At 33.6% G+C, this 22,314-nt stretch overlaps 2 protein-coding genes across 4 annotated transcripts; both read left to right on the forward strand.

Annotated features, from left to right (window-relative positions):
* Nucleotides 1-698: 698 nt before the first annotated feature.
* LOC143054026 (BTB/POZ domain-containing protein 6-B-like) lies at nt 699-9,702 on the forward strand. 2 transcript variants are annotated; one of them, XM_076226868.1, is made up of 3 exons: nt 699-809; nt 6,393-6,674; nt 8,538-9,702. In XM_076226868.1, the coding sequence occupies exons 2-3, from the start codon at nt 6,403-6,405 to the stop codon at nt 9,679-9,681; spliced, it is 1,416 nt and encodes a 471-aa protein (XP_076082983.1). In that variant the 5' UTR covers nt 699-809; nt 6,393-6,402; the 3' UTR covers nt 9,682-9,702. The 2 variants fall into 2 exon arrangements, with proteins under 2 accessions (XP_076082983.1, XP_076082984.1); XM_076226869.1 differs by having other exon boundaries at nt 8,573-9,702.
* Nucleotides 9,703-18,125: 8,423 nt separating this feature from the next.
* On the forward strand, nt 18,126-22,090 carry LOC143054027 (transmembrane protein 205-like). Of its 2 annotated transcripts, XM_076226871.1 has the most exons (5): nt 18,126-18,291; nt 19,593-19,753; nt 20,300-20,454; nt 21,150-21,474; nt 21,507-21,634. In XM_076226871.1, the coding sequence occupies exons 1-4, from the start codon at nt 18,254-18,256 to the stop codon at nt 21,429-21,431; spliced, it is 636 nt and encodes a 211-aa protein (XP_076082986.1). In that variant the 5' UTR covers nt 18,126-18,253; the 3' UTR covers nt 21,432-21,474; nt 21,507-21,634. The 2 variants fall into 2 exon arrangements, with proteins under 2 accessions (XP_076082986.1, XP_076082985.1); XM_076226870.1 differs by having other exon boundaries at nt 21,150-22,090.
* Nucleotides 22,091-22,314: the final 224 nt, after the last annotated feature.

Below are 22,314 nucleotides of genomic sequence, written 5' to 3' on the forward strand. Positions count from 1 at the left end.
CGATGGAAACTATATTTCTTTTTATTGTGTTCCAATATCACCTTTCAAAATTTTGTAACATTAAACTGAGCTCAGAGGTGGCTTTAATCGATATTCTTAAAAATTTTGGTGCGCCTCATATACGGCAAAGTGAAAATGGTCACGAATTCTCAGCTCAGTTAGTCATATCCGAGTTGAAAAATCAATTTGTGATAACAAATGCATGTTTTTTATAAAACATAAATATCTATCAAGTTTTTATGATTTTACGGAAATATTAGTGATTTTATTTCCGGTAGAAGATGACATTTCAACTTCAGTTCTCATAATGTTATTAATATGTAACAAATGTATTTATATTTAAATGAATCACAGTCGGACTCGCTTGGATTTTAGTATATATATAACAGGATTTTTTTCATTTTTTTTTTTTTTCATACATATATCACTAAAATTCAAGCGACGGTGAATTAATGAATGAATGTCTTGTATTTACTTGCATTTATATTTAGGCATTAAGCTTACATTTTTTGAGGATTTAAGACTAATGCCTAACATCGATCATTTGGACAATAGACTTACTGCCTAGGCGTTAGCTTATTGCAGCAATGTATGATTGCATATGATTTAAGCCTCATAGTGCCTAATTTTACTTATTGCCGAGTTAACAAGGGTTCCGGATAATTGTCGCTTCAGTTACGTTGACGATCTGTATTTTACCACAAACCATTGTATTTCCGCTTTATTTTTGCCCTGCACAGTCCTTGGCCTGCCTAGGCTCAACATTCAGTGGTTAAACAGTAGTATCAGCATAACAGCTTTTCATATCGGTAGAATACCTTAATAATATACAATATATACAGCTAGTCCGAGATTACTCTGACGTCCAACGGCTGTTTTGCCAGACAAGCTGGGGCCGTGGGACGCCAGAGCTCGTCCCATATCAAAACAGTGTAAGACCACACATAGACTAAATACTTTTTTCAATTAGAGTAGTGGATCAGTGGAATAACCTGTCAGATTTAACGGTGACGGCAAAGACTCTGAATAATTTTAAGTCTGCATTAAATGGCGAAAATTGGAACCTATATAAATTCATATGTTCGTGTTAAGTGTTTCAGCTGCGCACACCTAAATAAGTATTTTTTGATAAGTTTAATATATTATATATAAATATATTATAATGAGATGAGAAATCATATACGACAATCCAAGATGAGGGGTCAGTAGAAGCCTTTGGCTTATGTAACGACCCGAAGATAAAGGTATAAGGTATAAAGGTATAAAAAGTGGATATTTGCCCACCCAAAATAGATGCGCTGCTTCGTCGCTATTGATGCTGACTGACGGCCTTGGAATTATATAAATCGGGCATCAATCTATTCATTTTTCATTTATCTCTTAATTTATGTAAGTTTCACCTACCTGCCAACCTTTATTTTTCCATATTTTAACAGTTTTCACAGTGACCCATCGATTTCGGCATTTTGACTTTCACTTTCAAATGGACGTCAAGTTAAGAGAGAGTTCGTAGTCTCGAGAAATATGCAAATATTTATATTTTTTTCACCTCCTTTATAGGAGATCGATGTTTAACATTTAGTAGCGAACCACGATTTTTCACCTCCTTTACAGGAGATCGGTATGAAGCATTTAGTTCCGAACACGTTACAATCGGAAGCTCTCTGACATTTAGATAACTTGCATTGTAAATGAACGAGGTGTTACATTATGGTCATTTGCATAAATCATCACTGTTTTCTCGTGGTCACGTGATTGTCTTTGAAAATGAAAGGCAAAACGCTGATGTACATGTTAATTATATTGAACTGATCAAAACAACTTGAAGTGTTAAATATATATCTTATTTGTTTTACAATATTTTTACACGAAACTTAGAAATCTAAGAGATTAATAAATACTTGATATAAACATGATAAAAATATAAACTTTATACTTAAATAAAAATGTTTTCTTCAAAAAAATATGACCGGACGGAATTCACATTTGCCGATATATATGCTTTAAATATATTGAAATGATAGACACAAATTTTAATATCTCTTTTATTTTACCATATCTGTCCATGAAATTAAGGAATTTTGGAGATTTATAAATATGCTATACGAAAATATAAACTTTATAGCAAAAAAAAAATGTTTTTTCTCAAAATAAGTTGACCAGACAGAATTCACATTTGCCGATTTATGCTTTAAATATATATATGGAACTGATCGACACATGTTAAATATCTCTCCATGAAATTCATGAAATTAAGGAATCTGTGAGATTAATAAATATATTATACAATAATATATACTTTATAATTAAAAATTTTGAGCCCAAAATGTTGAATTGAGTAAGTTCACCAGCACACTAGAAGACCTGAAATTTAAGATATTTATTATTTAATTAGATTACTATCTAATTTTGACACCTGTCATAATCAAGCCAATAATCATTTCATTTAAGTTTCCACACTTGAAACATCAAACACTTTTAAATGAATTTTGAATTGTTTTACATTGCAATTGTCTTATCAGGGCCTATTATAGCTGACTATGCGGTATGGGCTTTGCTCATTGTTGAAGGCTGTACAGTGACCTATAGTTGTTGATGTCTGTGTCATTTTGGTCTTTTGTGGATAGTTGTCTCATTGGCAATCATACCACATCTTCTTTTTTATAACTTATATAATCAGTTGGCAATTAGAATCCAATCAAAGATTACAGTGAATCGAACTTTTTATTAAAGAATAAAAAACTGGCATGGCTCTCTCTTTTTTTGTAGATAAAACTAGTCAGCTGACATGGATTAAATTAAAGTGAGACCACCAATCTCCTGGTATCAAATCATTTGAAAAAACAACAACAATGTATTGCAATTTTACCTTTTACATTGAAGGAGTAAACTTGCATAAAGTCGTGATCCTACCCTTTATAATAGAAAATAAAGGAACATGGAGTAACCTTGCACGGGCATCGAACACAAAGTTACTTTAGTATAATACTGCACTGTATTAAACTAACTATTCTGTCACTATATATAAATTCAGTCATAAAAAAATCACCTTATAGTCTTTCAGTTTCTCTTCGAAAGCATTCAAAGTTTGATTACTATAGGTTACGTTTCTACTGTATCCAGGGGCTTAACTAGATTCTTTTAAAAGTGAGGCAAAATATATTCGCCATTCTATGAGGGGTCTGGCGGCCATTCAAGAACCCTAGAAGCTCTGAAAAAAATTACTCAAAACCTTGCATCCTGAGAGTTTCTCGGACTCTTAGGAGGCACAATTATTTGAGTGTCCCTTCCCTTGGAACCTCAGTCTCCAAAAACGCCCAAAACACCAGTCAAGTTAAAGACATCAGCCAAGTTGAAAACACCAGCCAAGTTAAAAAACCTTCAAAACAGAAGGCTGTATCAACACCAAAATCTACTAAGATGGAGGTTTCTGCTGATAATGCTTACTGACAGTCCACCTTCCGTGAAGAAAGCAAAACTTGAAAAGATTTCTTGGTTTAATGAAGAAAAAAAAGAGTTATTAACACTTGTGTCGATCCTGTCAATATATTTAAAACCAAAGACATAGATTTTATTAGAGTTGCGAGTCTCTTGTATCAATATGTCTCTGTTAAAGCATACATGTACATCGGCAAATGTGAATTCAGTCCGGTCAACTATATTTTCATATCATACATATTATGCATGTATATTTAGTGATGTCGCAGATTTCTCAGTTTCATGACTTAAATATTGTTAATCCCTAAAAAAATATGTTAACATACATTTGTACATGCATAATCAACGTGTACATCGGAGAATGTGAACACCGATGGTCCGGTCAATTCTTTTGGCAGAAAAACATTTTTGTTTATCATGAAGTTTATATTTTCAAATAAAAATATTTATTAATCTCATAGATTCCGGAATTTCATGGACAAATATTGTAAAACAAAAGACATATTGACACTTGGGTTGATCATTTCAATATATTTAACGTATATATCGGCCTGTCACTATCCGGGCAGTCGTCCTGTCATTAGTGCAACCCACAAAACAATCATGATGCGGTCGTGGTGAAATCAGGTTGTAGTAGAAGCGTAGTTTATATAGTGCAGTAAGGATGTGGTAAGATCTCAATAGTTGCTTACCATCGTAGGGTAAGGTAGCGAAAGCATGATTCTATTTGGAAAGACTTCACTACGATCTCACAGCGTCGTTATTACATGTACAACCTCACTACTACATGTACCATCACTTTCTCACTACGCTTCCACTACGACTATACATTTACACCATGCTGTTCAAAATCATAGTACGATTCTAGCACGCCCATGCCGTCTACATCAAGCTCTTCTTGCGACCTGACTACGTCCATACTACGACCATCATGCTCATTGTCATTTTTCGCATAAAATATATATAAAAGCTCTCCAGGTTTGGTTTGTCTGTATGTAATTAGAACCTCTTGTTCTTTTTCTCTAACCACTCAACCATGCTTGACACATCTGTGTCATCCCTGCTATCGTTCACTAAATCATTGTTATTTTAAGTTTGATAGACCAACACAAGGTTGTGATTCAAGTTACAAATGTAATGTAGCTTGGTCAGTCTGACATCTCTGCTGGATTAGGATTTGTTACTATCAGAGCTCCCTCTGCCTCTATATCTACCCTACCACCACGCCCCCATGTTCTGGTAGATTTTGGTGGTATGACTGTGTTGTCTCCAAGATATCTACGTACATGTATTAATCAGAAATAATGTAGAACAAGGGTGGTGACTGGTGAGACAGGGTATAATCGTAGCAGGATTGTTGTAGAAGTGTAATTAGGACGAAGTATCATTGTGAAAACAATGGAAATAAAAAAATTCATACCTAGACCTCAGCACGAACTAAATTAATTTAAGATTGTGGTGAGCGTGGTGTGATCGTGGTCCACTGGGACTTGGGCTTAAGGGAAAAAAATTATGTTTTAAACTGTTTTTACAATCTTTGTAATATATACAAAATACTTTTTTTTTGAATGCAGAAATCCATGCTCTGACATCTTCTATTGCTAAAATAGCTCTATACATGTACAAAGTGTAGGTAGCTTAATTTATAAGAAAGAAGGGGTTCACTTTACACTAAAGTAAAAGAAAAAAAAATTCTATAGAACTGATATTTATAAGTATTAATGACTGTTACAGATTTTAATATAATACCTCCAACAGTACAACTAATTATCTTTATCTGTATTATTCAGGAACACCACCACTGATTCTAATACCCCAACAGTCCATTTTATGTTTATCTGTATTTTTCAGGAACACCACCATGAAGACTGATTCTAATACCCCAACAGTCCATTTTATGTTTATCTGTATTTTTCAGGAACACCACCATGAAGACTGATTCTAATACCCCCAACAATCTATTTTATGTTTATCTGTATTTTTTAGGAACACCACCATGGAGACTGATTTTAATACCCCCAACAATCTATTTTATGTTTATCTGTATTTTTTCAGGAACACCTCCATGGAGACTGATTCTAATACCCCCAACAGTCCATTTTATGTTTATCTGTATTTTTCAGGAACACCACCATGGAGACTGATTCTAATACCCCAACAGTCCATTTTATGTTTATCTGTATTTTTCAGGAACACCACCATGGAGACTGATTCTAATACCCCAACAGTCCATTTTATGTATATCTGTATTTTTCAGGAACACCACCATGGAGACTGATTCTAATACCCCAACAGTCCATTTTATGTTTATCTGTATTTTTCAGGAACGCCACCATGAAGACTGATTCTAATACCCCCAACAATCTATTTTATGTTTATCTGTATTTTTTAGGAACACCATCATGGAGACTGATTCTAATACCCCCAACAATCTATTTTATGTTTATCTGTATTTTTTCAGGAACACCTCCATGGAGACTGATTCTAATACCCCCAACAGTCCATTTTATGTTTATCTGTATTTTTCAGGAACACCACCATGGAGACTGATTCTAATACCCCAACAGTCCATTTTATGTTTATCTGTATTTTTCAGGAACACCACCATGGAGACTGATTCTAATACCCCAACAGTCCATTTTATGTATATCTGTATTTTTCAGGAACACCACCATGGAGACTGATTCTAATACCCCAACAGTCCATTTTATGTTTATCTGTATTTTTCAGGAACACCACCATGGAGACTGATTCTAATACCCCAACAGTCCATTGTATGTTTTACAGGTTATCTGTATTTTTTCAAGAACACCACCATGGAGACTGAATATAATACTCTCAACAGTGCATGTACAACTTATGTTTATCTGTATTTTCCAGGAACACCACCATGGGGACTGATTCTAATACCCCCACCAGTACATGTACAACTTATGTTTATCTATATTTTTTAGGAACACCACCATGGAGACTGAATCTAATACCTCCACCAGTACCTCCACCAGTAGGAGGTCAATAGCTGAATGTGTAGGGGATATGTACCTCGATGAACATCTAGCAGATATTCACTTTTCCTTCCCAAAGGAGAAGTCAATACAACCAGTCCCAGCTCACAAAATGATTTTGGTAGCAAAGAGTCCAGTTTTCAAAGCAATGTTTTGTGGAGATCTGGCAGAAAAAGGGTCAACTATTAAAATAACGGATATCACAGCTAAGACCTTCAGACAAATGTTGAAGTAAGATTCAGTGATTTTAATAAGCTCATTTATATATATATGGTATACCTTTGTCCCTTGTCAACATGTTAGACAATAACTTAAAAGAGTTATAGGGTTTTATTTATTTAGAAGGGGGAATTTTCAATTATGTAAGCTCCCTTTTGATTTTTTTATAAATTTTGGACTTTTTGTATCCTATCTTCATTATTTATGGGATTTCCAGTTTACAAAAAAATCAAAAGTGTTTTGAGCAGTGTTAATTAATGGTTTGTATCTATCAAAATAAACTCCCTTTGATTTTTCTGACATTGAAGTTTGTTTTTTTAGAAGACGAGGCCTGGAGGGGTGCATCATGCACTCATAGCAGTGGCAGGTCCATCAATTTAAGGTTGGGATTCCCAACCAAATATAAAGGAGGTGGGGCTATTAACACATGACTTGCCTTACAATATTTTTGGTTTTAATACAATGGGACACAAACTAAATCATAACTGATATTAATTATACTCCCGCTTTGAAAAAAAGGGGGGTATACTGTTTTACCTCTGTCTGTCCTTCCGTCAGTCCATCAGTCCGTCTGTCCCATGAATATTTTTCGTCACATTTTTCTCAGGAACTACACTACCAAGATTTCTGAAATTTGGTTTCAGGCTTGATATAAGTCAGCTATACCGTGTGATGTTTTTTCAGATGCATCACTCGAAAACTTCCTGTTTACCGAACACTTGCATATTTTTACACAATTAATATTATCCACTTGCGGCGGGGGTATCATCAGTAGCTCCCAGGTTCACTTGTTCTATATTTCTTGAATATGAAAAAAGGAAAATGAGGTATGATTGCTGATTAGATAACTATCCACCAGAGACCAAATGCAGTAAATTTAAGCTGGCATTCATCTTCAGATGACTTGTTGTTTATTAACAAAAAGGTTGACAACTTGAACTATTTTTCATTTAGGTTGAATTGTTTGATTTCTATGATTTAACCAGTTTTTCAAATTTAAATGTACAACTATTTGATCTTCTAGGGCTTATCCATAATTTCTAAATTTTGGTGTTTTTGATGCACTTGTCATGCTTGTACCTTAACAAAATTATTTATTTCTGAAGGTGACAGAGAATGTTTTGTTGTAGGTACCAGATTAAGGCACTATAATTAGAATTTATGTATGACTAGTACTTGTTCTGCAATCTGGACCTTCAATATTATGAACTTCCTAAAACCAAACTTAGCAAATGGTTGATCTTTATAGCATATGAAGATGTTGTATGATCATGATGATTGCCAAATAGATAACTATCAACCAGAGACCAAATGACATAGATTCTAACAACTATAAGATTACTGTACATGTATGACTTTCAGTAACGAGCAAAGACTATACCGCATAGCAACCCATAAAGGACCATTACATTACAAGTTACAAAATAATTCAAAAGTGAATTGCCTTCTTTAAAGTGAGACTGAATTATTCCAAATTTAAGTTTTAATGAATATTTGAATTTCAGGTTGATAATTAGGCAGGGTTTAACATCACTATCTAGATACTGTCAACACACGCAGCACACCGGTGTTAAATATCACTTTTTCTATCACAAGTAGTAGTGAATTTGTTCACTGTGTGCACCTTATACATTTAATATAATATTAGTTATATCGTTAATGGTAAATATGCTTCGGCAAAATGAATTTAACAAACTCTTACTACAGTTATTATAGCTATATAGCCTACCTGTATATGTATATACATTACTTTTTTAAAGATTGTTAAAACACAAGTTTGAAGCGCAATGAGGCAATGAGGTTACTGTAAATAATCAAAAAATGTCAGAAATATTGTTATAAATATAAAATGATAATGGTGTTTTATCTTTACAGACATGTTTACACTGATAAATTGTTTATAAATGCAGATACTGTGGGTGCTCTCCTACATGCTTCACAGAAATATCAGCTGGAAAGTTTGACGAATGATTGTGAAAGTTATCTCCGTCAAAACCTGAGTCTTCACAATGCATGCACCATTTTACAACAAGCTGCTGACTTTGCTCTATTTGAATTGGCTAGTTCATCCCACAATTTTTTGTGCAAACACGCAACAGATATCATCAGTAGTGAAGATTTCCTAAATCTTTCCAAGGAGAATCTTAAAAAGATTCTTGAATGTGATGGGTTCTGTACTGATGAAATTCTTATATTTAATGGAATGATGAAGTGGGTCGATGCTAAAATCGAGGAAGAAGTTTGGACTTGCGATCCTTTAGAAAAAAGAAATTCTCAAAACTCTAAGAAACGTAAAGCTGAAAGGGAAGTTGAAGATAGACGCAGAGAGATATTAGGAGATATATTATATCAGATTCGTTTTCTAGACATGAGTATTGAGGACTTTACAGAAGTAGTTATCCCGAGTAAAATACTGACAGAGAAGGAACAATTAACTTTTCTAAGAATCATGTCTAGTAACTCAACAAGCAAGCATTGCCCAGATCTACCAGACGTATTTCTTACAAATAGCCGTTATGATTCAAAAGTCATTACACTTAGAGATGTGGTTGAAAAACTTCCACATAGACCAATATTGGCTGCATTGCCTAAACACTTACGAAACTGTTTACGGATTCACTTACATTCCGCTAAACCTTTCAAAATAAATGCACTGAACATATTACCACAAAAGAGACGAGAGCAAGATTCTCCTGTTAAACTAGCATCAGTATTCTGTCAGATAAAGGGAACAAGTTTTGGTAAGAAGTATTGTCTTGACTTTTCTGAATATTCCAACAGTTATATATCAGTTGAAAAACAAGTGAAAGGTGATACTGTTGTCATAATAGAGGTTGTTATTACAGAAAATGACGGTCTAATGACTAACAGAATGGAGACAGACTGGGAGGAATTAGAATCTGAAGTCCCCGAAGACAAAGAAAAATGGATCAAAAAAGAAATCTCTAGTTCTCAGGATGTTAAGATTGCATGTGAAGGAGTTGATATTGTAGATGATATCATTTTATATCCTTGTTAATCAAAATACATATTTTCAGAAGTTTTGATTTTTTTTTATCCCAATAATATTATCATCTTGCACAATTGGACATCGCTTATAAATATTCTTCATCTTAAACATCTGTTAAAAAAAAAAGAATTATGAAGCCATTTTTTGCCTGGAGAAACATAAATCAAAAGTAAGGACAGCCTCCTTTGATTAAAATGTATCTGTCCAAAAACAATGAAAAAGGGAGGTTAATGTTGGTATGTGACAACAATTTCATAAAAAGGGATAACTATATCCCCCACACTCTAGTAGTAGGAGTTACATGTATATTACAATTGCATTTTAAAAGGTCTATTTGTCCACCAAATATTTTTGATGCATTTTTCTCAGAATCTTATTTATTTGGTCAGCAGCACTTGATGAGTTGTTACATTTGGAGACTCTTATCTTTCAGATTCCTACTTCCTGTTGGAAATTTGGATTGAGATTTTGATCATATTTTGAGGGAATGAATTAGTTTTATTTTGGAAAAAAAAGTTGGGGGGGGGGGGTAAAACAGAAATTGGTAGGGAGGGGGAGGGACATTTTTTTGAGATTTCAAAAATGAAAAAAGGAAATTTCTTCAAATATTTTTTTTGGGAAAAAAAAAGGGTGGGGATTTTACATTTTTGGGGAAAGGGGGTTAATTCTCAACGGCATAGTGTATAGCACAAAAAAAAAGGAGGGGGGGGTCAATTCTCATCAGCATAGTGTATTACACAATAGCAAAAAAATTAACATTATTCAAATCATATAACCAATTCTAAGTTCTTTGACTACAGTTATTCTGTGTCAAATCCCAATATAGACCTGTATCAAGCTCGAATATTGTGCCCATTTTTATCCCAACTGTTCAGACTTAGACCTCTGTGGTCGTATCCAGCTGCACTAGGCAAAGCAATTTACTGGGGCTGAGTTGTTGTTATGTGTGCTCTTTGGGTAATGAGTTGTCATGGGTGCCTTATTGGGGATGAGTTGTCATGTGTGCCTTTTTAGGGATGCGTTGTCATGTGCTCCTTTTTGGGGACACGTTGTTATGTGTGCCTTTTTGGGTATGAGTTGTCATGTGTGCCTTTTTGGGGATGAGTTGTCTTGTGCTCCTTTTTGGGGATGAGTTGTCATGTGTGCCTTTTTTGGGGTTGAGTTGTCATGTGTGCCTCTTTTGGGATGAGTTGTCATGTGTGCATTTTTGGGGATGAGTTGTCATGTGTGCCTTTTATTGGGATGAGTTATGTGTGCCGTTTTGGGGATGAGTTGTCATGTGTGCCTTTTTGGTGATGAGTTGTTATGTGTGCCTTTTATGGGATGAGTTGTTATGTGTGCCTTTTTGGTGATGAGTTGTCATGTGTGCCTTTTATGGGATGAGTTGTCATGTGTGCCTTTTATTGGGATGAGTTGTTATGTGTGCCTTTTTGGGGATGAGTTGTCATGTGTGCCTTTTTGGGGATGAGTTGTCATGTGTGCTTTTTATTGGGATTTGTCAGGCACATATTTCCTGCTTTCTGAAGGTTACACATGGAGGACATTTGAGGTATGCTCAATATGACCATGATTACAATGTGTGCATTATTGTTCCAAAGAGGAGTTGATATATTGCAGTTCTTCATTTTAAAGTGCCTACACTTATTTGCAAATTTAAGTATCCTTTTGTCAGGACTTTACACCTATCTGCGGCCAACCTTAGCGAAAGGTCGTGCGACATAATCAGTCAAACAGACTTTATTAGATTAACTCTATAAGGAACGATCGTTTTCATTGGTCTATTCAAACCTTCGACCTCACACCTGCGAAAATAGAACACACCTACTATAACGTTGAATGGACTGATTAATATTCACGTAGCTGGTCAAGGTCATTTAAAGCTTCCATCGTCGTATTTGCGTACATGATTGTGTTCTTGCAATCACAATTCTAGCTTTTATAAATGTGCATATGAAATTCATTGGTTTTATAATTTTCTGCAATTGATAGTAAAATTTTAAACTTTAAAATCTTAACAGTTTTCACATCGAAATATTTAATTCAAATTTGTCCTCTGGATCAAGGGACGACATCAAAAGTTCTGAGAAATGAAAAAAAAACTCAATCCACATATTTCATTGACTCCCCCTCCTTCCCCTCAAAAGTTGCTCATCCTGCCTTTTCTTTCACTCAATGGACTCGATGAATTAGCGTTGTACTTGAAAAATGAAACCGTACTTTTCTCCAAACACTTTTCATATTCTTTGACAAGTTTTAGGTATTCGACATAGGATAGTGATTTTTTTCTGATTCCGTTTACTTGAGAAAAAAAATTCCGAAATTGTAAGTAAATTCATAACATGTAAACAACCATGCTTTGTTAAAAAAAACGCAGATGGCAAACCATGGAACAGAGGAATTAAATGTAGTTTATAAACTCCAACGATATACTTCATGAGGTTCTGCTATTCTAGATTGAAAAACGAACGTAAATTGTATATTGTAAATATGTACATGTAAATAGAAACAATCAGTTTTAAAAAAAAGTGTTTATTCATAAAATGTTTTAATAAAAAATTGAGTTTCTTTTTGTACATGCATTTAGTCATCCTTAATTTCTTGATATTTTGTTTATCAGTTTATCATACATGTTTCGTTTTGTATTTCATTTTAAATACGAATACATACCACATGTACTTTAGCGAATAGTTCAACAATGTTATGCAGCTCTATTCTTACAGTATAGAATTAGAAAATAAATGTTCATCCATTTAAAATCGAAAACAGTACATTAATATTTAAAAAAGAAGATGAGGTATGATTGCCCTTCTGATCCCTTCTGTCCGGTGGGCATCCGTTTTTTTACGGATGTGTTCTTAAAAAGTGACAAATCGTAACTGCGGGATAATACCTTTTATACTATAAATACATATATAAAAGAAGATGTGATATGATTGCCAATGAGACAACTCTCCACAAGAGACCAAAATAACACAGAAATTAACAACTATTATAGATCACCGTACGGCTTTCAATAATGAGGAAAGCCCATACCGCAAAGTCAGCCATAAAAGGCCCCGAAATGAAAATGTAAAACATTTCAAACGAGAATACGACATTTCTCACAAGTATTAATTTATTATTTTGTTCAACACATGTAAAAGAAATAATCTTCGCCGATGTAACATTTCAATTTATTACAACAACATGCCTTCATTGAATTCATTCAGGTGCACAAATGATACGATTAAAGTTATTTTGTTTCTATTTTGGGGAACAATTTTCTCCGTTTAAGGTACGCTTAGCTACTGTGTGTATGTTTTGTAGCATGAAAATAATAAAAGAGGAATGGCAGTGCAACCCATCATTAATTATTGTAATGGATCAGTATTATGAGATACTTATTATAAGTGACTACGACTTTGTTAGGATTATAACCTATCGTCAGTATGAAAGAAATTAAAAGTGGTTCATATATTCATCCGTATAAAAGCGGCACATGCATGTTATTTTATCCTTATATTTCTCATTATGCGGTACACGATAATTGAGTTGCTGCATGCATAAAGAACTTAGAGTATTACTTATTACTTATATACAAAATATCAGTATAATATTTTGACCCCACTATTTGAAATTAACAAAAGATTTATTTAATTCTTTTGACCAAAGGTTTGTAAACTAAACAAATCCTTGTTTTTACGTTCGTATTACCATAGATGTAATACCCATTAAAATCTAAGGTATTACTAATAGTAATATATTGTCGATCACCTGTGTCAATTCACGTGCACACTGACTACATTGTTGTTGTATTTTAATCTTTCGGCCAATGAAATGAGACGTTACAAGTTGTTTGTTTATGATACGCCAGAATGTTTTCCATGAACTATCAAATGCTAAACTTCACTGCATTTCACTGTAATGGTGTCCTCATAATAATTTATCTTTAGTTGCTGTCTGACTGAAGCTTATCCCACATCTCCTTAATCCCTATATGATGTGAATCAGCTAGATGACAAGGAAATTTGAATGCAAATTGAGTAGATGATATCATATATTGCTGTATAAATGTACATGTAATTTGATTGCTGGTAGTTGGACAAATTGATGATTGATGTCGTTAGCGTAGATCTGTCTGGATTTTAAATGAACATTTTCAAATATTCAGACCAAATAATACCATCCTTGATGTCTTCTGTAAACTTTAGTAAAAATCTTCTCGTCTGGAACTAAATTTTACCAAATTAAACTAAACTTGGCCACCATCAGCATTAGGGTATCTAATTTAATTATAACTACCTGCTGATCCTGTCTACTAACCAACATGGTTGATATGGCTAAAAATAGAACAAAGGGCAAAACTGCCTATAATCTAGTTCTTTGAAAACTGCTCTAAATAGAGTACTGTAAATTGACTTGGGTAGAAATATTCAGAATATTGAAATCTACCTACTCTTTATTTACATCAAAACTGTCAGATGACTTATTGAAGTTATTACCCTTTATATGAGCATTTTTACCATATTTTTGTGAGTCTTGTCTATAAAAACTATAAGATGATAGTTAGTAGACCCCTTGTAGGATTTATTTCCCTTGAATGACAAATTTTGTCGAGCCTGATACTTTTGTTGCAGAAAGCTCGACATAGGGATAGTCTTCATGCGGCTGTGGCGTTAGCTAACTTCTTACAAGCTTTATATTTTAGAAGGTGGAAGACCTGGATACTTCATACTTTATTTATAGATGCCTCATATTACGAAGTTTCTGTCTGACAGATGTCCGTTGTCCTTTAACTCATTTTCATGGTTAAATAACAATTGAAAATAAAGGTACAAAACCATTTGTTGTAATGTTAATTTCTCTCTTATTATGAGTAATAGGATAACGATATTTGGTATGTGCATGCCTTGCAAGGACCTCATGCTTGTCACACAGTTTTCACGAACTCGACCTCATTTTATGGATCAGTGAACAAGGTTAAGTTTTGGTGTTCATGTCCATATCTCAGATACTTTTAAGTAATAGGTCTAGTGTATTTGGTGTATGGAAGGATAGTCGCTGTAAGGTGTACATGTCCAACTGGCAGGTGTCATCTGACCTTGACCTCATGCTCATGGTTCAGTGGTCATAGTTAAGTTTTTGTGTTTTGGTCTGTTTTTCTAATCCTGTATGCAATTATAGGTCTACTATATTTGGTGTATGGAATGATTGTAAGGTTTACATGTCTAGCTGGCAGGTGTCATCTGACCCTGACCTCATTTTCATGGTTCAAAGGTCAAACTCGAGTTTTTGAGTTTTACTAAATTTGAAATAATTTTAACAACTCATGCAGCATTGTAGCTGTTTGTCAAATCACTTGGTTTTTGTTATACTTATGACGAATTTCACAGCATTTCGGACATAGGGATGTCAATACAGTATCAACTGATATGATCCATAATTATGTTCCAGGAGATAAAATAATCTCGTAACTGTAGATATGCTACAATGGTTTTTTTTTTTTCTGGAATATGTCTGTTAGGATCTCATTTTCATTGTTTGGCGATTTAAAAAGAAACATGTTTTTTGAAAGACAACAAAACGTCTAAAAAGACAGCAGCCAGGTAACTTTTCCCGCTTCTCCCTTTTCTGTGATAAGAGCCTGACCGAAAACGGTGTCATGGATATAGATATATTTTGTGTCTGTAATGATTGACCTTTATAAAGTTTTACTAGGTCTCCAATATGGAATGATTTTAAGGTGAACGTGTACATGTCAGTCTACAAGGGGTTATCTATCTTCTTGCATGTTGGTTAACTCGGAGACATGAAAACACATGTCACTGGTTAACTTTGATTCCCTTTCATTTTCATATTATATTTATGTAGTAATATGTCAAGAATATTTGTTGTTTGGAGTTATTGTAGATAATATTCGTCTTGAATAATTAATTTCATCTCATTCTTATTTTGATGCTACATAGGTCAGTGCTAACTTTTGTGGTAAGGTCCGTCTCTGAGATACTTTATAAGCAATGTTGTCATATATATTTGGTGTATGAAATGGTTGTCAGGTGAAACGTGGTCACTTTGCAGGGTTTACCTGAGGTCGACCTTCATCAATGGCTTAATTTTCAAGGTTCATCGTTCAAACAAGATTTCCTGATTAGGTCGATTGTACAAGAAGAGATTTGAAACACATCTGGTATTTGCTCTGAACATATAGAGTGAAAGTCAAATAAGTTTCTGCTTTTTTTTTCTCTTTTATATGAAAGATTGAGGCAAATAAGACACAACTATCCAACAGAGACTAGATGACGTAGATGCTAGCAGCTACATTTGGGTCAAATCACTCAGAACAAATGTTTTACTGGCGGAACTGAGAAAAAATCTTAAAGGTTTCAAAAGACGAAGAAATTGATGATTAAGATTGAAATAAATTCATTAAACACATTTAAACCAAACAAGTTGTAATCGTTGGCTAGTGTTCTTGTAGGATCAATGGAATTAGTTTCTTAATGCTTACAGTATTGAAAACTGGCTTGCTCATTTCAAATGATAGATCACAAGTCTAAATTTTCGGTAAGATAAATTCGTTACACAGTAAATTCCATATTGGGATTCGCTCTCACCCCATATGGAATTTACTGACCCCATATATACCGTATTAGGTCACTAGCACATTATGTAACTAATATTCCAATGAATAGCTAAAAGATTACATTTTCACAATTTTGTAAAACTGCTATATTTTCATTTTTGGGGCCAAAAAGGGGTCTTACTGAACCTACTCCTTTTATTTACTCCCTTTAATCTCCTCCTTTGAATGGTTGGTCACAACATATGTAGCTTACTCTGTCTTGATTGCACTAGGTACATTTTATATATAACTGATTCACTTAATACGAAACAAGCTGTCACAAAGTGCAATAGTATAAAATGTTGCACTGACTTACGTTTTGTGAATAAACATGATTACAACTGTCCACCAGCCATTGACATGATACAGTGCAGCTGTGTACAATGAGTATACGTGTATCAAGGCAGATATATCCCCACGTAGTGATAGTGACCTAGTGACGAGACTTCATTAATAAAGTAATTATATAGTATGGAGCAAATCTAATTATAATGATTAAGTTATCAATCACAATAAACATAAATAGCAAGATACGTTAAGGTGTTGTTATTTATGGAAATTAAACCAAATAAGGTTAATGGTGATCATTTATATGAACTTAATATAGAACGAAAATAGTATAACAAGAGTTGGTCTTAAACCTCGAAATTTATTTTGCTGTTACAATCAGTCTACATTTGGGGGTGGGGGGAGGGGAGGGGACAGGAACTTTTTCGGGACGTCGGGATCGGGTGTTTTTAAGCTCGGGATTGCGGGATTGATCCTTTTGGGATCCGGGAATTCTTTTTTCGAAGTTCGAGATGTCGGGATTTAAATTTCTTTAAATTCGGGACCTCGGGATTTCATATTTTTAAGCCTGGGATTTCGAGATCAGGACCCCTCCGACCCCCCTTCCCAAAATTTACCATTGAAAGTTTATCTTCTTATCATAGTTGACAAGAAAAATTGTTGTACAATGTTGTCGTCCTATAGCTACAAATGTAATATGCAGGAAACTTTCAGCGACGTGACGTTGAGCAAACAACAAGCAATCACATTGTTCATGTTGCCTGAATATTGACAGATGTTCTTCATGTTGAGCTAACCGATTCAGTTAAGTGTTTATCTAAAAATTATGGAAGTTAAATAAAAAAAACCTCTATAGTCAGACAGACTTTCAATGGTATACTTATACTGCCTTTTTTGTGTGTCATTTTAAAGCTCTACAATATGTGATCTGTGATGACCCTCAAGACATTTATTTTTTACGCTAATATGAAAATGGCCATTTAGCGGTTCTTATACAGAACAATACTGAGGCTTGTTACAGATTAGGTATAAAATGAGATATATTCAAAGCACTACTCAAACTCACTCACTCCACAATTTCATCATTCGCTCGCTCGCTCGCTCTCATAAATCACCCACTAACTTACTCTTTTATGTATACGCACTTTCAATAAATAAAATCACATGTTTGATTAAGAACATGCAAATACTGAACAACAAGTTTAATGAATGAAGTATTGACATAATTCATCATATTTATGTTTTTTAGTATTTGCATGTTTTTTGTTTTTTCATTTCTCTTTTCTTTTATTTAGAAAAAAAAGCAATCATATCACGAACGTAGACAGAGTTCAAATTACTTATCGACACAACATCAAAGAACATGTAATATGTCGTTTCCTTTTCATCCTTTTAACTATTATAGAATATTAAAAGTATGTGGTCAAGATTATCCAATAATTTCCTTTTCCACTCTGCACATATTTATTACTTACGTTTGTAATAAAACACGCCTAAATATTGAATATATTGTAATACCTCACGAACTTTCTGTTTTACGTGCGAATATGCATGTGGTAGTATACGTACAGTCTGTGATCAGTTATTGACTTCACATATAAATGGAGTATAAAAGGTCATTCAAGATACCAGATTCGTTAATAATCATTTGGGAGTTATAAGGATACAGAGATAGCATTAAGTTAATTAAATATGTATATCACAATCAGAATGACAAAGGTCGAACTAAGGTAGGAATTTTCTGCTTATTATTTTGTAGATAATATTTTAATAATTTCTCTTTTACTTTTTCTTTTTATTATAGATTTAACACGCTTTGATAAAGTTCAAATATCGTGTCATTTTAATAGGACAAAATACAAATAACATATTGAGGGATAATATCGTTGTATAACTTTATATATATATTATATATGACCAGCTCAGTGGCGGATCCAGAAATTTTCATAAGTGGGGGCCCACTGACTGACCTAAGAGGGGGCCCGCTCCAGTGATTCCCTATATAAGCAACCAAATTTTTTCCCAAAAAGGGGGGGGGCTGGGCCCCCTGCCCCCCCCCCCCCCCTAAATCCGCCTCTGCAGCTTTTTTTATTTTTCAAATTTCGCCAATTTTTTTAATAATTCATCTGCAACACGTTTCTCTTCTGTAATATCTAACTATTTTTGTACACTCTAAACATATGTATATGAAAACTGCATGGTATACTTTATCTTTGATCTTATATCTTTGTTTTACTATTTATAGAGAAAAGGTGCTAAATATGGCTCATATAAAATGAAAAGATTTTATCAAGATCTCTTTTTTTTTTATCCCAAAATAGGACTTTGAAGAAAACAGGATCCCAAAGTGTCCTGGCATTCCTGGGCAAATTTTAAACTTTTTAAACTTGTATGTTAACTGACCTACAGTTATGTTAAAACATACAGCTTGGGTTATTAAACAACATGCATAATGTTCTTAATGTTATGGGGTGCATTTCTTTCTAACACAAACGATGCAAACGGCTAAGCGCGCACATGTTTTGGTCATTTGTTTCTAACATACGTTTGCAAAGTTTACATAAACTTTGACAAACTATGCAAACGCTACAAATGCGTGTGCAGTTTGTCGCTTGTCGTTTGTTCGTACACACGCTACATTTGTTTCCAATTTCAACCTGATTAAACGAAGTATTTGTAAAAAGTCTGTTTACCAACAACATGTGCATGCATTATTGAAAGCTCAAACAGGGTCGATAAAGACTTATTAAACTATGTATTTGTTTCTACTTTTGTAGCGTTTAGAAATCAACAACAAACGCGACACAACGTTTACAAAACTTTGGTTAGAAAGAAATGCGGCCTAAGTCTCTTATAATTTAGTACAGGATGGCTCTCTTTTTATATCTATATATTTTTAGACTAAACGTAATGTTGTATTATTTATTATTGAGGGATGAGTGAAATAAAAATATTGAATTGAATTGCAATAAACGCCTGTATGATTATTAGTATTTAAAAGATTAAACACAATATTATATTTTCTTTTCAGAGTTCACGCCATAAAGTTTGTTACTACAGCACTTGTTGGTTTAGAGTTAGCTTGGATTTTATTTCCACTGAGAGCACAACAGCAAGGAAAATGGACGTTCTGGCATTTCTTCAGCTTGGCTATACATTATGGGTCTCAGTTTTGGATGACATTTATTGCAGGTAACAGACCTTAACAGGCTTGACCCCCCCCCCCCCAAACAACAACAACAAAAAAAAAAAGTGGCATGCTAAATAAGAATCAAGTTTTATATTTGCAGCGTTGAAAAACACGTACACGTAGATACTTGCAGTACTTTTTTTGTTATTATATCATAAATAAAATTCGACTTTGATTCATTCGAAAGGAATAAAGTGTTTCGACATAGTTACATTGCCGAGTGGTAATTTCAAACTTATTTTGATGTTTATCATAATTGAAAGTAAGAAAGACAAACAAAAATATAAGTGTTCAGATAATATGCGAACCACGGTAGAAGTAGACAATGAAACTCCGGATCCTCTAGTAGAAATAATGTAAATCGATTGGAATCTAAGATTGTTTTTCTTCAAATCGTTTCCTGTTATATAATGTTTAGCCAATTATAGCTTCAGTTGGTTATTATTAAATTGAACCTTTGAATCGGAAAGGTCAAGTCAAAATAACTTTAACTTTTCAAAAGGAATTGCTTTTTTATTCATATATATATTATGTATATATACTTGTAGGAATGGCAATGTTCCTGACATTACCACGTTTCTGGTTTGGTGAAGGACAGAAACTTTTGTTTCCCATGTATTTTGCTCTGTCTTTTGTAATGTCTTCAATGACTTTAGCCACGTATATCCAGCTGCACATGGACAGTGGTATGGAGTTTAAAGAGGTCAGTATAAATATATGACCATACATATAAGTCCATACAACTGTATATATGTATAATTTTTAGTTTGTTATTTGAATGATTACCAAAGAGACAACTATCCACACGAGTCCAAATCACGCGGATGTAAGCAACGAAACGTTGAAGTACGGCCTTCCACAACGAGAAAAAACTATACCATAGTCGCCTAAAAAGTTGTTTTAAAAGGTTTAGTTCTGATATGAGTCTTAACATAAAATACATCCTGAATATTTCCGATGACTTGGTGAACCTTATGATTTCTCGTGCTTGTGTTACATTTAAAATGGAGATTGTGTTTTGGCTGTTTTATTTAAATTCATTTCATTAGATTAAGAACAGAACATGATGCTATCCAAACTAAGAAACAATTAAATTTTCCGATGACCCTTAATAACTTTGCAAAAATGTAGTCTTTACAATGCCATGAAAAATTTGGTAAAAGGTAAAAGTCATTATTATTTTTAGCTAGAAATTGGAAAAATCTTAATTTAGGCTGTGGTTAAGGTATTCAATTTAAGAAAGTTTATGCTTGTACGTGGCGATGTAAACCACGACCCGTCACTTGGTTATAACATCCATTAATATGTTCATGAATCCTTAATACATGCAATAAAAAAAAAATTTTCTTGTGAGTAAAGTAGGAACTTTCATTGGTTTACACATTATTTTTTTTCCAGGTGTTATCATTGTCAATGGCTGTGTTTTCCTCGTTAGTGAATTCCTACTACCTCAGTGATAGAATTGTAGAAACAACTACAAAAAGATTCGGTTTGGAAAAAGATTCAGGAACAGCATACGAAATAGGATTTGTTGATTTATCGAAACTAAGAGAAAACCCTGAATACTTTATAGCGGACAAAACATTTAGATTCTATCATCATCTTAGCTGGTTATCAAACATGACTGGATTCTGTGCAAACACTATATATTTGTATTTTTTATCTTCACATTATTTATGATGTTAACTTTTTACTTAGGTTAAGAACTGAATAGTTTACATACCTTATTGAATGAGGTAGCAACAGTTTACATACCTTATTGAATGAGGTAGCAACAAACAAGACAAGATGTCATCGAGCACAATCACAAAGGTCAGATCAAACTCAAAAATATTCTCAGGAACAGTTTTGCATGTTCATATAAAATCTTTATAAGTTTTAATATACAAGAGCTATGTGGTAGTATACTTCTGTTTATGTATAAATTTACTCTACAAAGCGTACAACCTGGGCATTTGAAAGACTAACTATATACTCAAGAAAAAAATACTCTATACATATTTTGTATTTTGTCTTTTTAAGTATTGCTTTTTAAACTCATTGAAGTTTCTTTTTACAAGAATCTCTAATGTATTTCTCAGCTGCAAAGTGAGTGAGCACTTGTTTCGAGCATTGTGTTTTCAGATGGATTTGAAGTTTGAAAAAAAGAGAGTTGTATGTTAGTAGGTTTGCGATCATGAATGAAACTTACTCTACAAAGTGTGCAACTTTGGCACTTGAAAGACTATCTACTCAAGATAGACAATACTCTATTATACATATATATATAATACATGAATAGATTGTATTTTGTCTATTTAAGTGTTGTTTTTAAACTTATTAAAAGTTTTTTACAAGTATCTCTGATTTATTTCTGAGTTTACTACAAGAGGAATTTCAATTTTCCAATTGTGAACTTTCCAAATTGTGAAGCAGCATTTCAGACCAGAAATGGAGTTTAGTCTTTTGTTTCTTATCATGATTTGCTTGATGGCGGGTTGATAACGATGAATCTGTTGATCCAAAGGTTTCGAATTGTTAGGGTTAATATTTGACTAATTTGGTTGACCGTTACAGAATGATT

The sequence above is a fragment of the Mytilus galloprovincialis genome, chromosome 12, assembly GCF_965363235.1.
Source record: "Mytilus galloprovincialis chromosome 12, xbMytGall1.hap1.1, whole genome shotgun sequence".
Lineage (NCBI taxonomy): Eukaryota > Metazoa > Mollusca > Bivalvia > Mytilida > Mytilidae > Mytilus > Mytilus galloprovincialis.

What these genes read in the sequence shown, in the direction of transcription:
- LOC143054026 (XM_076226868.1), top strand. Translation starts at nt 6,403, where the DNA reads ATGGAGACTGAATCTAATACCTCCACCAGTACCTCCACCAGTAGGAGG. An exon ending in ACCTTCAGACAAATGTTGAA is followed by an intron (nt 6,675 to 8,537) that starts GTAAGATTCAGT and finishes TTATCTTTACAG; the next exon opens with ACATGTTTACACTGATAAAT.
- LOC143054027 (XM_076226870.1), top strand. Translation starts at nt 18,254, where the DNA reads ATGTATATCACAATCAGAATGACAAAGGTCGAACTAAG. An exon ending in ATGACAAAGGTCGAACTAAG is followed by an intron (nt 18,292 to 19,592) that starts GTAGGAATTTTC and finishes TTTTCTTTTCAG; the next exon opens with AGTTCACGCCATAAAGTTTG. An exon ending in TTGGATGACATTTATTGCAG is followed by an intron (nt 19,754 to 20,299) that starts GTAACAGACCTT and finishes ATATACTTGTAG; the next exon opens with GAATGGCAATGTTCCTGACA.